The 14,458-nt window shown below is 33.8% G+C and overlaps 1 protein-coding gene across 50 annotated transcripts in view; it reads right to left on the bottom strand.

Annotated features, from left to right (window-relative positions):
• The window catches only part of SUPT20H (SPT20 homolog, SAGA complex component), a 51,928-nt gene that overhangs the window by 10,071 nt on the left and 27,399 nt on the right, over nt 1-14,458 (bottom strand). For 28 of the 50 annotated variants that reach the window (XM_063595748.1, XM_063595732.1, XM_063595730.1 and 25 more), the window contains 12 exons: nt 13,993-14,132; nt 12,282-12,438; nt 12,132-12,188; nt 10,326-10,397; nt 8,720-8,877; nt 7,360-7,386; nt 6,774-6,806; nt 5,891-6,008; nt 4,911-5,013; nt 4,606-4,764; nt 2,583-2,652; nt 2,020-2,174 (listed from right to left, as the gene is read on the bottom strand). In XM_063595748.1, the coding sequence (XP_063451818.1) occupies nt 2,020-2,174; nt 2,583-2,652; nt 4,606-4,764; nt 4,911-5,013; nt 5,891-6,008; nt 6,774-6,806; nt 7,360-7,386; nt 8,720-8,877; nt 10,326-10,397; nt 12,132-12,188; nt 12,282-12,438; nt 13,993-14,132 (1,249 nt within the window). Of the gene's footprint in view, nt 1-2,019; nt 2,175-2,582; nt 2,890-4,605; nt 4,765-4,910; nt 5,014-5,890; nt 6,009-6,773; nt 6,807-7,359; nt 7,387-8,719; nt 8,878-10,325; nt 10,398-12,131; nt 12,189-12,281; nt 12,439-13,992; nt 14,133-14,458 lie in introns of all 50 variants that reach the window. The other 22 variants (XM_063595710.1, XM_063595724.1, XM_063595711.1 and 19 more) reach the window with 1 other exon arrangement.

Genomic DNA, 14,458 nt, shown 5'->3' on the forward strand with positions numbered 1-14,458 from the left:
AATCGAAAGTTTGTTACACATGAAAATAATTTATACTTTAGTATATATAAGTACAATAATTTTATGTATTCTCTGCATAGATGTGCTTATTTTCCATACTTCAAAAATATCTTAAAAACAAAAGATTGTCTTCAATATTTATCAATACTGAGATTTTATTCATAGTTGTGAAGCACCAGATGCACATTATATTCTATATTTCAGAAACTGGGACTTCTTTTTCATTCTTCTGACTGTTGGCTGAACAAAGAGTAATCAAGAATTATGTGAACACCATGAATATAACAAAACTATCACTGCCGTGCAAATACATTCCAGGTATTGGCATCTATTTACATTTCTCAGTGCTACATAGTATACTATAATAATCATATCTCTAAGAACAGGTGTGCTTTATGCTATTTTTTTTTAACTAAAAATGTTAATCAGAATGCTAAAGAATGTTGCAATTTGTGTATAAAGATCAAAACAGAGTCAGGAAACAGTGCTCTGTTAATTTAAACTTATTCCTAAAAAATCTGTTACATTAACACAGAGCATATCTTAAAGCTGGGGGTGACAAACGTTTTCAATAAAGGGCCATCATGTGGGCTTTGTGAGCACAAATGGCCTCTGCTGCATTTTCTTTTCATAATCCTATAAAAATGTAGTAACCATTTCTAGCTTAGGCTGTGTGCTGTAGTTTGTTGATCCTGGTCTCAAGGTATGTATATATTTTGCTAACAAAATATACTAATTTGAACACTATTTAAAAATGTATCTAGTTCTCTATCATATCATTTTTTTTTTAAAGATTTAAGGGAAGAAATGCACATGTAACACTAGCGAAGCCTTGTATAAGAAACTGAAATTTGGCAAAAATATCCCTTTCTGGAAAAATTCTCATTTAAGAAAATGGCTTAACCCCCTTTTAAAAGTGGATGACATCTGTATAATGCTTTCTAGCTTACCAAAGGCACTTTCATACTTCATTTATTTCTCTTAAGTACCAACTGGAGATATTTTTATTCCCACTTTAGAGCAAACTGAACTGAGGCTAAGGGGGAAAAATTTAGTGACTTCTGTAGAACCCCAGTTTAGCAACTGAAGCCACATGTAACTGGTACAACTAGTAGTTACATGTAAATATCCTAAGTTCAAGATGTGAAGTCCATTTCCAGGACTTCTCGCACTAAGGCACACTTACGCTTATTAAAATAAGAACACTAGCTAGAATTAGGAAATTACAGCAACATGTTAGCATGTTTAATTATATTCTCTGGGTTCTCTTTCTCATAACTAAGAAAGTTTTTAATAAATTTTTCTAGATTGTTTTTCCTATTAAATTTTTCTTCAAGTGAAACTGAATTGTTTCAAGATATTATAATACATTATTTTAAAGAGCGTCAAAAAAATAAGCACAAGTTATTATAACTGTTTTCCTGTATAGGTAATAACTACTCCTAAATAAAAGAATGCTTATCATGTCTCAGGCACAGTTTAAACACATAATTTGTATTATATTTCATTTAATCCTCACAACTATGAGGTAAGTTTTTATTGCTATTCCCATTTTATTTATGAGGAAAATTAAACACAAAGGTAACTTTCTCAAGATGACACAAATGGTAAGCTGTACAACTGGGATTCAAGCTGAGGTAGTCTGGCTCCAGAATCCAGGCTCTTAACTGCGATGCAGTTGCCTCTTGTACACAATGTATATTTTCAAAATACACTTATTTTCCCTGGAATATAACTACAATGACAATAAGGCTACCAAAATTAATTTTGTTATTTGGAAAGCAGAAGAAAGATTTGCACAGACTCACAGGCTTACCAAGTTTTCCACAGAAGTTGACTGCTAGAAGACTTTTAATTCAAATGCCAGAACTTTTAAAGGCTTTTTAAGTGAAATATATGTGATACAACACTTCATGAAATAATGACATTAAATGCCTTTAGCATTACTCTTAAAATTACATTTTTACTTTAGCATATACTTTAATTTTTTTTAGAGGTTATTATTTCCAACATTCTGACCTGCTTGAGAAGCTGCCTGCATTGCACTGGGCAGTGCATTTGGTAGCAGACCTCCTGAGGGTAGAAGGCCGCTCAGGTTTATTCCTGCAGGAGTTATGGCACCAGTGTTACAGCCCAGCATGGGGTTTGAACCACTCATCAAAGCCTGGGCCCCACTGCAGGAGAATAAGACAAAGCATTAAACTTCACTGTAAAAGGAAAAAATCAGCCACACAATTCCTCAGATTAAAAAACAAAACTACTAAGCAAACACAACTAGTTATTTATCTGTCTTAAATATCAAAGAAAGTAATGCAGAAGATAAACAGGAAATTCTAAGCTGCTGTCAAGATGAAGTATCAAAAAACAAAAACGATAAGATGAGATATCATCTTAGTGCAGTTAACAGATGTATTATTTAAAATTAAAACATACATGGTCAGGCAGCTTCTGTCCATATCTAAACTATTCCTTTTCAGTCTGAGTAATATGCGGTTTGTTCTTAATTTCACACATTATGAATTTATTTAGATTGGTGAAACTATCTTTATAAAAAAAAAATCCAAACATCAATGCAAACTTACCAAACAGAGCCCACTACATTGATGAAGTTAAGTCCAGCAGAGTTTGCCATGACCTGGGTGGCCGTGGTTCCTGGAGTTATAGATGTTACCATGGTGGAAAGAGGAATGGTTGTTACAGGCATTGCCTGGCTCAGAGACCTTTGCTGCTGAGCAAACTGAGTTAACAAAGTGGGCTGAGGGGTGAAGCCTGAATCTTGGGGAGTAGGGGTGGCTGAAGGGGTACTAGGAGTTGAGCTCTGAGCATCAGGAGGGTGTGGGGCCGATGAAGGGGTTGGTGTAGGAGTAGATGGCTTAGGAGTTCCAGATCCTGCTCATTGAGAAAAATAAAAATTGCTAGTTTGTTATAAATGGCCAGTCCTTTTAAAATAAGGTTAATGGAATCTTACTTAGCACTGACAATTTGTTCTAGTTTTTTTTTTTAAGCAGTTAACTGCAAGTGTTAATTTCTACACATGATACATGAGTGTTGCTACACTCAATTACAATTAAGGATGCAGTATATCACCTAAAAATCCCATTAAAGATGCTATTGCAGTAACAGTAAAAATATACAGTTATATTCTACCACAATACCCATTTAAAAGTTAGTTTCCTACATGCTGCCTTTGGCCTAAAAAGTTCAAAACGAATTCAAATTAATTTGTTATTTACGATTTCACTAATTCAAGACTTCATTTAAAAATATTGCTTATTTAGTGTAAAAGTCTGAGATAAACTGTAAACATATTTAATAAGTTACATATGGTTAACAATCATATTTGGCACCTAAATATACATGTTTAATTCCTAACACATCAAGTTTATCCTGACAAACAAATTTACAAAAAACAGTAATAAAGCAAATATCTGAGAGATAATACTGCATCTTTAACAGTAACTGTGTACTTCTGTTTAAATGTAGAATGTATAGAAAATCTGTTGTGAATGAAGTATGCACAGTTTATCAATTTTTTAAAAAACAAAAACAAAAAACAAAAACCAAAAAAGTAAAACCAAAAGCTCTTGAGGTGTTTTCTTTTTTAGCTTTCATGTCCTGCAGAAAGAAAGGAAAGAAATGTGAATGTCCAGAAGCTGTCACTCAACCCTTACTTAAAGTAACAACTGTGTGCAGTAGATTACCATAATCCATACCCACAACATAAGAAGTGTGAATAAGACTTTCAGAAAATTTATATATTTTTCTTTGTGCAAAACAAGAAGGCAGAAAAATTACACCTTTTGAGCTATCGAGATGAAGATGTTTATATCTAATGCAAAGACCACCCTATCACTGTGCAGTGTACTAAAACTTTCAGCATATATTAGCTATCTATAAAAAATCTAAAAAACTGGAATGACTTTTTTCCCCAAATTGGTACTTTCAGATATTTACTAATTTGAAGAAATTCTCCCAAACTAATGCTAGCATTCTTGTATAACTCTTCTTGATGTTAAAAAAAAGTATTCAGTAGTAAAAATTACATTTCAGTATCTTCAGAATAATGCTTTATGATTATCATCACATTTTAGTAACTGACAACAATTTATAAAAGAGTGTAGGAGTGTTTTTGAAATATTGTTTTTCAGTTTATTGTATCACCACCTTGGAACTAGTTGACTTCTTACATATACACAAAGATAGGACCTGCAGCAACAACTCTTATGACATTTTTTTCATATCAGCCACACAATTTACATAAATATGTAAAATGATCCTAGGGTATACTGGAATAAAAAATATTTTGAAATCTTATTGCCACATGTAACTATCAGGTTATTTTTTTAAGGAGATGTGTAGGTTGTAAGCCTATAAGAAAGGTATACGCAGAATGCATACATAGATACAGAAAAACAAGTACAATTACAATAGAGACATAATACATACAATCAACAAGAGCTCTGCCTGAAGCTTCTAGCAACTTATACATTTTGGGTACACAGTACATTCAGATATCACTACTTCACAGGTTGAAAAAAGCTGTCTTAAGAAACACTAATGCAAAAGCTTATGAAGATTTAATGAAGAATTTAAGTTATGACTCACTTTGTGATGAGCTGGCAGGTGATAGGGCAGCTGGAGAAAGCATGCTAACTTGATTGAGATCCACAGATGATTTCCGAGGAATACTTGATGGCTTAGAAGAAGGAGGAGGAGTTGGAGATTTGAGAAAGCTGCTTGTCTGTTGTGGTGTAAAATAGTTACCTAGAAGAACATAAAAGTTATTTCCTAAATTTATAATTCAAACTTCTGTGAACTGCAGAAATCAAAATGGGGCAAAGTTTTAAAAAGAGATTATGATTATATAATGTTTGTTATTCTAGACTGCAAAAAACTAAGAAATGTAATACCTGAGGAACTATTTCCTGAGCTTGAGGGAAGTTTGATTGGTGGGGGTCGATGTTTTACACCCTTCCCCAATACCGAAGACTGAACTGACACGGTTTCAGTTTGCTAAAAGACAATGACATTAAGCATACTTGTTAAAATTAATACTGCTATAAACCCCAGATGATATTTATATTTAACTTCATAGTTTATTAAATAAAATTAATACTGCTATAAATCCCAGATTTTTAACTCTGCAAAGTGCTCTTAGTGGTTACAGATTGAATACTATATGTATTACAGAGAAAATTTCACATGAGACTCATGAAATATATTACAGTACACATAAAGAATGAGGAAAAGATTTCTGAGTAATAGGGTGGGAAGAGAGAGTTTTAGGGAGAAAGGCAGAGGAGTAAGATGAAAGCAAGCTTCCACTCTTCCATACTTATCTATTAAAGGAAAATAACAGCTGTTGAAGCCAAATGACTAGAACACAGGTGTTCATTGTAATTTTCCTTTTATCTTTGTGTACATTTAAAAATCATGTTATAAAGAGTTAAATAATTTTAAAAAAAGGTAAAAGTAGAAACAAAACTAAACTGTACCCCCGCTCCTCAAAAAATGATTCTTTTCTTTTTTTGAGATGGAGTCTTGCTCTGTTGCCCAGGCTGGAGTGCAGTGGCGCTATCTCGGCTCACTGAAACCTCCACCTCCGGGGTTCAAGAGATTCTCCTGTCTCAGCCTCCCGAGTGGCTGGGATTACAGGTGTGTGCCACCATGCCCAGCTAATTTTTGTGTTTTTAGTAGAGACGGGGTTTCACACTATTGGTCAGGCTGGTCTCGAACTCCCGACCTCAGGTGATCCACCCACCTTGGCCTCCCAAAGTGTTGGGATTACAGGCATGAGCCACTGTGCCTAGCCTCCAAAAATGATTCTTAACATTTCTCAGATTACTTGTGAAACAACTGGTCACAAAGAAGTAACATTAATGAAACACACATCTGTTTCTTTCCCTGGAGAGACCTGACTCAGACTGGCTGAGCCACTGGAGCTGTGTGACATCTTGACCGGACATTTGGCTTCATTCTGGACTAATTCCTGGTACTGATTGACTACCCTAAAATATCAGGAGAAAACAGGTAAAGATTAGAAAACCTGTTTTAAACACAAATTTATTTTATAGGAAAGAATAATGACTATTAATGGCAAAAAGAAAGTTCTATCAAAATTAACATAAATATTAAAAATTAGGCAATTTATCTTTGTGTTAAAAGTACATATTTTTAAACTGTTCAATGACAAATTGTCCAAAACATTGTGCTAAGTAACAATCTAAAGATATACTTTCAATATCTTATTTCTAATACAGAAATTACGGGATTACTTAAGTAATAAGCAGCCAAAGAAAATACTCAATTCCTTTCTTAGATTCTGATTAAAGTACTATCTAGAAATCATCTTCCTTAGCTACAGTAGATATGTCTAAGTTTTCTTATTTAAAACAAAACTATATTTTAAACATTTCTTTTGTTTTCTTAATTCTATGAAAAAAACCCTAGGTATTATAAACTTTGGAAAAATGCATTTAAGTCCCCCAAAAATCTCATCCCATGAAAAGAACCATTCTTAGTAGTTTGGTGTATCACAAGCTTACAGATATTTTTCTAGAATCAGTAAGATTTTAAAGTTGGAAAGGACCTTAGAGGTTTTATTGTCCAATGCCCTAATTTTACAACAGAGGCCCATAAATATTAAACAGTGTAAATATGGTTAACAGCATAACCAAAATCAAAGTTTTTAACTCCTAGTATTCTCTATCCTATAAGGGTGAAAAATTTTTCATATCCATCCTGACCAAAATAAGAGATGCAAATATTTTTACCTCTCAGCATCGGTCTTTGATCCAATAATGAACCTAAAATGTTTAAGGAAAAAAAAGGAGAGAAAAGTATTAGGTAAGAGTTGTCTTAAGAAGGCTTGGGATTACTTTTGAATCTTCCATGTTTTAGTCACAATAATATAAACTGGTATTAAATCTACCAAGATATGAAAAAAAAATTTTTAATGCATTTAAACATATGAAACAATGACTAAGTTTTGCATGCATTATGAAACAATGTGAATAATTTGGTTGATTTAATTAAGTGATATTTCTTTTGGCACAAAATTTATTTATTAAAACATAATCTGGGCTGAAAGTTACCAAGTGCTATATACCCTTACAACTATTGATCCTAAAGCAAAATCACTGAACCACCATGTGCAAAGGTCTTTGGCCTTCCTCTCACTTTAACCTGCAATTTTAGAAGTTACTATTAATGTCTACATAACAGATCCTTAGAATATATTTCAAACAAGGTATACATATTTATCACTGATTCAAATAAAGTATCTTTAGCAAGTCTTTTTAAAGAGTTTGATATTTATGTAATTTCTTAACAGATTAAAATAGTTTATTTTTTAATTACCAATTTGAATGATCATCTGTGGACGAGCTGAAATATAAAATGTAAAAAAAAGCTTAGTTAATGCAGCTCAAACTTTAACTTCATAGTTTATTAAATAAAGTATTTTATGAATATGGAAGAATGACTGGAAGATAATAAATCATGCAGCTACTCTGATGCAAAGGTAAAAAATGCAATTCTCTTCCTGTCAAACAAATTAGTCATTTGGCTCTATAGACCAATTTTTTCACAAAAGAACATGTATCACCCTTGTGTTCTACAAAAATAAGTTAATAAATTAAAAATGGCCAATGTATGTTGTCTTTAAGTGAAAAGATTTTTTTAAATATAAGTAATCAATATTGGGTACTATATTCACTACCTGGGTGATGGGATCAGCAGACACCCACACCTTAGCATCATAAATATACCCCTGTTACAAACCTGCACACATGCCCCTATATCTAAAATAAAAATAAAGAAAAAAAATGGCTTCCTTAGAAATGCATGCTGAGGATTCAGAAATAAACTGTTGTGATGTCTATAACTTAAAAAAAAAAAGAAGAAAATGTATGTAATCAAAATATCTGATCCTTTTACAATAATAAAAACTGGTCATGTGAAAAAACAAGCTGAGGATTCCCTGTTATTTCCTTTCATTGACTTTTACCTAAATATTGGTGGGGTTGCTCTTTAAAATCCACCTTTCTACTGTAGTTTCAATTAGTATTTTGTGTAAGTAAAGGCTTTACAATTAACATAGACCTGGCCCCCATCCTTTTCTGCTGAGCTTCTTTTTTGTTTTCAAAACAGAAAACTGATTTTTCAAATCAATTTGATTAAAAAAACCAAATAAATAGTAAAACAAAATAAAACTAAATACTGACAGTACCAAATATATGTAGTTCATACATTTTGGAAGATCATCTATATTTTTATGTATTAATATGTAGGGCCAATAACTACAATAAGCATTGAGTCTGTGTCCTTACATGCAGTGCCAAAATACCAAGCATCTTTTCACATTTATAGTAAACTTGCTTCCTATTTAAACACACTATTGCCCAAACACTTCATGTTCACAGGTTAAAGTCCTAAGTGCCATAAACATATAAAGAAGGATATCACAGGAATAGCCTTCAAAACAAGCATAAAAATAATTATACCATAGGTTTTTTTATTTTTAATAACTCTTGAGCAACATGGTAACTACGACTTAAGTTTACTTAGGTCTACCGCCAAATCTAATTGTTATATTTAACTAATAAGTGAGTTCCCAAAGAGAAATTTTTATTCATTAATGGTTCATCAGTAGTTACTAGATAAATTCTTGGTGCCTTATTTTTTTTTTTTCCAGTTACTTGTATTTAACAGAACTCACTGTGATGGAGACATCTGGCTGTCACTTTCTTCATCTGCTTTACATGGCTGTATTTTACCATAGTAAAGTGGATCTCCAAGCGACTGCAAGATGGTCAGCTTTGTTTTCTGATACTGAGTACCAGCTTCACATTCAAATACATAATCATCTTTTACATCCTGAAAAATGCATAGCACCTCAAATAAATACCTTCACAAGTAGGCAAGCAATAAGAATTAGTAAAAATCAGGAATAAATGATACAGTAACATGTATCTGACGATAGGAAGACACACAGCACTTAGGCTACAAAGATATTTAAGTCTGCCTATGAGAATAAAGCACAGCACGGTTCTTTTCCTAAAAACTATATGGGCACTCAGCATGCATTTAGTAAAGCATTAACATATACTATGAAGTATGAACACATATGTAACAATATTAATACATCATTAAATACATTATTAGACATATTGATATACATATAATAACAATGAATATTAATCAAACACTGTTCTCAGCACTCTACAGGGACTGAAAGCTCCACCATATTTTCATGGTTGGCACTGTTATTACCTCCGTATTAGAAGTCAGGGAATTAAGCAAAGAGAGGTTAAATGAATTGCCTAGGGTCACACAGGGAGTTAGCAGTCTGTCCCTAAGCTTGCACCCCTGATCCTCATGCTGCCGTGCCTGTTTATGCTCAGGAGGGCAGTACAGGATTCTTTTTTACATGGCACTCTGGGAATGAGAGTTTAGATGGCATGTTTAATCAAGCTTAATATGGCAGAATTTCATACTAGATATATGAATTGCAAATATTAAATAATATTAAAAGGATAAAACTTTCAAAAGCAGATCTATTTATCATTTGTCTGCTTTTGCTATCACACACAAAAAATATCTGTCATCATTTCACTCCCAGAGTTCACCTAATTTAAATATTACACCTATTCCTCTCTTTTTAAGACGTTATTATTGCAATTAGGAAAACTTATAAAGAACACTTCTGTTAAAAGCCAGCCTTAGAAGAATTTATTAATTAGAAACAAAACAAATCAGAACTACCAATACGCAAACCAAAAGTAAAAATGAAGTTCTTCATTAAAATTGCTCTTTAAGGCTGGGCGCAGTGGCTCATGCCTGTAATCCCAGTACTTTGGGAGGCCAAGGTGGGCGGATCACCTGAGATCGGGAGTTCGAGACCAGCCTGGCCAACATGGCGAAACCCTGTCTCTACTAAAAATACAAAAATTAGCCAGGTGTGGTGGCAGGTGCCTGTAATCCTAGCTACTCAGGAGGCTGAGGCAGGAGAATTGCTTGGACCTGGGAAGTGGAAAAGGTTGCAGTGAGCCAAGATCCCACCTCCAGCCTGGGCGATAAGAGCCAAACTCCATCTCAAAAAATTAAAATAAAATAAAAATAAAAATAAAAAATTGCTGTTTAAAATGCAAAGCATACCCTGATAAAATAGTTGTTTCTTCTTGTAATAAACTGAACTCGCAGAAAGTAATTTAAAAAAGAAAAAAGGTCCCAAACTAATGGCAATTGCACTTTATGTTTAATAAATTCAGAGGCCAGATTAGAAATGGCATAATTAGAAACAGAGACAGGCAATGATTACTTACATGGGCTGGCCAGACTGTTGGCTGTGAGTCATCAGATTTGATAGACTTTTCCACTTTAGCATATTTCTCCACCTAAACAATCAAATCAAGAAATACCACATAAAATAGAATCCATATCAGATAAAATGGAATCAGTATTCTGATCAAAGAGAAGAAACTAAGTAACTCGACAATACAATATACTTGTTAGCGCAAGAATTCTTAAATTACCGGTATCAACTACTTATGCTTAAGCAGTTTAAAAGTCTTCTGATGTGTATAAAACAACTTTAATAAAACCAAACCAAATAAATAAGTGTTAATAAACACAGCTGCTTTTCTAGACAGTGCCTCTTCATTTTTTTTCATTTTTTTGTCCATAAGCTGATATGTTTTTCCTTTAGAGCTTTTCCTTCAGGAAAATTGGAATGTCAGAGAGATAAGGATAAAGATCTTTTCCTTTTGGCAGGCTTTTCTTGAAATAAAAGCGGTCATGTAACAGTGGGGACAAAACTAAGGGAGACTAGGGAAGGTAAAATATTAAAGCTGATCAAATTTTTTGAACGTTTTCCACTTTCTAGTCAGACTTGACCATATATTCTGTACATGTCCTAGGCATCTGTGTGAGTCAAATGTTATTATCTTACTGGCAACCACGATCTTAAGAGTAATTTAGACTTACCTGGGGCACCTATTAAAAATACAGATTTTCATGTCTGTCCCTTAGAAATCCTAAGTAAGTAGATTTTGAGTAGGGCTTGAAATCTCTATGTTTAACTGATATCCTAGGTGATTCTTCTGATTGAGCTAGACTGAGAAGCTTTGAGGGCAACTGCTACTCAATGTGTGGTCCATGGACCCCAGCATCACATAACCTAGGAGCTTGTGAGAAATGCATCTTAGCACCTCAGACTTGCTGAGTAGCAACCTACAATTTAACAAGCTCTCCAGCTGATTCGTAAGGACATTAAAGTTTGGGAAGTACTCCAGATTGTCCTCCAAAGCTAAATTCCACCCTTCAGTATTTATACTGAAATTCTATTATCAGGCCATGTTCCTTGAAGAACTGCACATAAGCTACCAAAAGATAATATGGCTTACTTCCTTGAGCTGTATATACAGTCTACTGCTGCTTCTGGCTTTGTGCTTTGTGTAATTTCTTTTTTTTTAAATCACAAATAGTAAGAATAATGCATGTGCTAGCATGGAAAGGGTGCAACAGAAGAACAAATCTGAAAATAAAGAGTTGAGTGAATATAAAAAAGAACAGAGGAGAAAGAAAAACATAGGATCACTCATCAAAATATCCCTTTTTTGTCTTCAACCATTTATAGTTCATGTATATTATGGATCAATAAAGAATACAACCCAATGTTCCTAATCTTGGTTACTTCTCTAGTATTATTAATCTTTATTTTATGTCAAATAATATTATTAATCTTCAAATTTAACCAGTTTGAGTAAACAAGCACTATTAGGAAATTTTGATGAAATATTATCAAAAAAAGAGAGATTTCACGTGATTATGTAATATACACTGTATTTTTCCAATTTTAAAATTGTTTTACTATTCCTGCTCCAAAAAACTATATTAAGGGGTTATGTTCTTTCAACTTAATGTGAAAAAAGAACAATACACAGCTTCTAAAATCATTTTTTGATGTTTTTTGAAATAAATCATATTGTTTTTAAAAAATTTGTTTAGAGTATGATCTAAATCACTTTGTTTTTAAAGTAAGTATTTTTTTGTTTTCTCAAGGTATAAGCAACCGAATAGTAAAACTGAGAAACTTTATATGAAAAAAAGTAATTCATGAACTGACTTACATCTACTTCAGAAGGTATGGCCAAATTACAGGGACTCCGTTTCCACATATCTACACACTGAAAAATTAAAAACAATATAAATATACTGAAAATGCTAAATAAGACAGGCTTTTGGGCATAATAAGCTTCATTTAAAATATATATACTTACATTTCCTGCCTTAGAAATTTTGAGGTCATAATGCTGACCTGCTTTTCTTTCCTTTCTTTTTTGTAAGAAATCAAGTAACCTCAGCTGAGGAGGAGGTGGACAATGAGATAGATCTTGCTGCCGATTCAGAGAGGATCTGGAATACCTCTTGAAACACCTGAAATATTAAGAAATTTGAACTAAACGGCACTAATAAAAGAAACTCATAATATATGTGAGTTGAAACTAGTCAGTGCTGAATATGTACAAATCGTGTTTATAGAACACTGCCACATGCCAAGCACAGTCCTAGGAACTAGGACTAGGTGAAATAAAAATGAATAAGACAAACAAAATTCCCATCACCACAGAGCTATCAAGTCCAGAGGGGGAGGAGACATTCACAAGTAAACAGATAAAATAATTTCAGATTTCAGATACCAAGAAGCAGTAAGAGAAGCAAAAGAGTACTGTGGAGAGTATGGGATAAGGAGGGCAACATTAGGGAAGGAATGGGGAGAGGGAGGGGAGGAAAAGAGTCTGAAAAAATGACATGTGAGCTGAGATAGGAATGATGAGAAGGAATTAGCTATGGAAAGATGGGAGTGAAGGGGATAACTTCCAGTTTTGGGTACAGGCATGTAAGACTCCGGAAGTTGCCACCTCATCCTAACAAGTAAAAAGCTGAATAAACAGAAAAATCAACGATTCTTCTTAGATCCATCAAAGAGATGTGGTCACAAGACAAACCACTGCCCCAAACTTGGAGAAACCAATAGGCAAATGCAGACCATCATGGCTTGCTGAAGCAGAAACCCATTAGCAGAAACCTCCTCAGGAACCAGTGCCAGGGTAGGGAACCTCAAGTATAACTGATGAATTGCTGGAGGCCTACTGTGGACATGTCTGAGAGATTCAAAACTCCAAGGGGATCTAGTCACTGGGAGCCCCCAGACTTTTGGGGGTTTTATCTCCAGGAGCTCAAAGAGGTTCTCACAGTGACTACCGGGGAAGAATCCCCTCATGTTTCCCATGGAGGGTGGGGAAAAGAAAATATTCTGAAAGATCAGGGAATGACTATTTGAAGGGACATTTTTAAAAGATGCCGAGGGAGGAATAAGCTTGGTTTGTTTCAAAAACAAAAGGTAGGTGTGCCTGGATTCAGTTTATAACTGACTTCTAAAAACTATGATCATATTTTCTCAAATCTCAAAATTACAAATTCTTTCCTTAAAGTAGGATTAACAACAATTAAATCAGTCATTCATTATTAGGAAAATAATGAAAAAATTATTCTTTCTGTTCATATTTGATCTCAGCCTCTTTACCTTTTTGGCAAACAGACTATAAACTTAGAAAAAGTTTATTCTTTAAAAGACTGCAGAAAATGCAACAGTTCAATCTAAAGCATAGAGCATTTAAAAAAATAATAATACTATATAAAAATATATAATATGAGACCATTAAGAATCCTATTTTCAAAAAGAAAAAAAAAAATCAGAGGCTGGTGCAGTTGGTCATGCTTATATTCCCAGCTGTTTGGGAAGCCAAAGTGGGAGGATCACTTGAGGCCCAAGAGTCTGAGACTAGCCTGGGCAACAAAGAGAGACCTCATCTCTACCCTTCCCCACCAAAATCGGAGCAACCATACCCTGGAGGGAAAAGATACTATAAATAGCAAAATTTATAGCTACTTGTGTCTTTTGGTTCACCCTTCCACAAAGGCAATTACCGTTTCATTGGGCGAGTGTTCATCTTTTGCTTGTTATAGAGCAGTCTGTTTGCAGTGCAGGTGACTGCTATAGAAGGATCAAGACAGAGTGGTTCAGCTGTAGCTAGGATGAGCTGGCTCTCAAGCAAAAGTTTGTCTTCCTGAAATGTGTAAGAGCATATGTCAATACCAGATTTAAGATTTTCAAATATGTAATCATACATTGCACTTAATCTAGAAATATTCCCTGGAATTCTGCTAAGGACTACAGTAAAATATGGTATTTCAAGTTCCAATGTTAGTGTGCATGTAAACTTTTAGAAACCAGACAGCATAAAGAAACTTCTAATGGAAATTCAATGCAGGTATACCTCATTTTATTGTGGTTCGCAAATATTGCACTTTTTACATATTGAAGATCTGTGGCAATTTTGCACTAAGCAAGGCTATCAGCATCATTTTCCCAACAGCACACACTTATTTTGTG

Source organism: Pan paniscus, chromosome 14, assembly GCF_029289425.2.
Source record: "Pan paniscus chromosome 14, NHGRI_mPanPan1-v2.0_pri, whole genome shotgun sequence".
Lineage (NCBI taxonomy): Eukaryota > Metazoa > Chordata > Mammalia > Primates > Hominidae > Pan > Pan paniscus.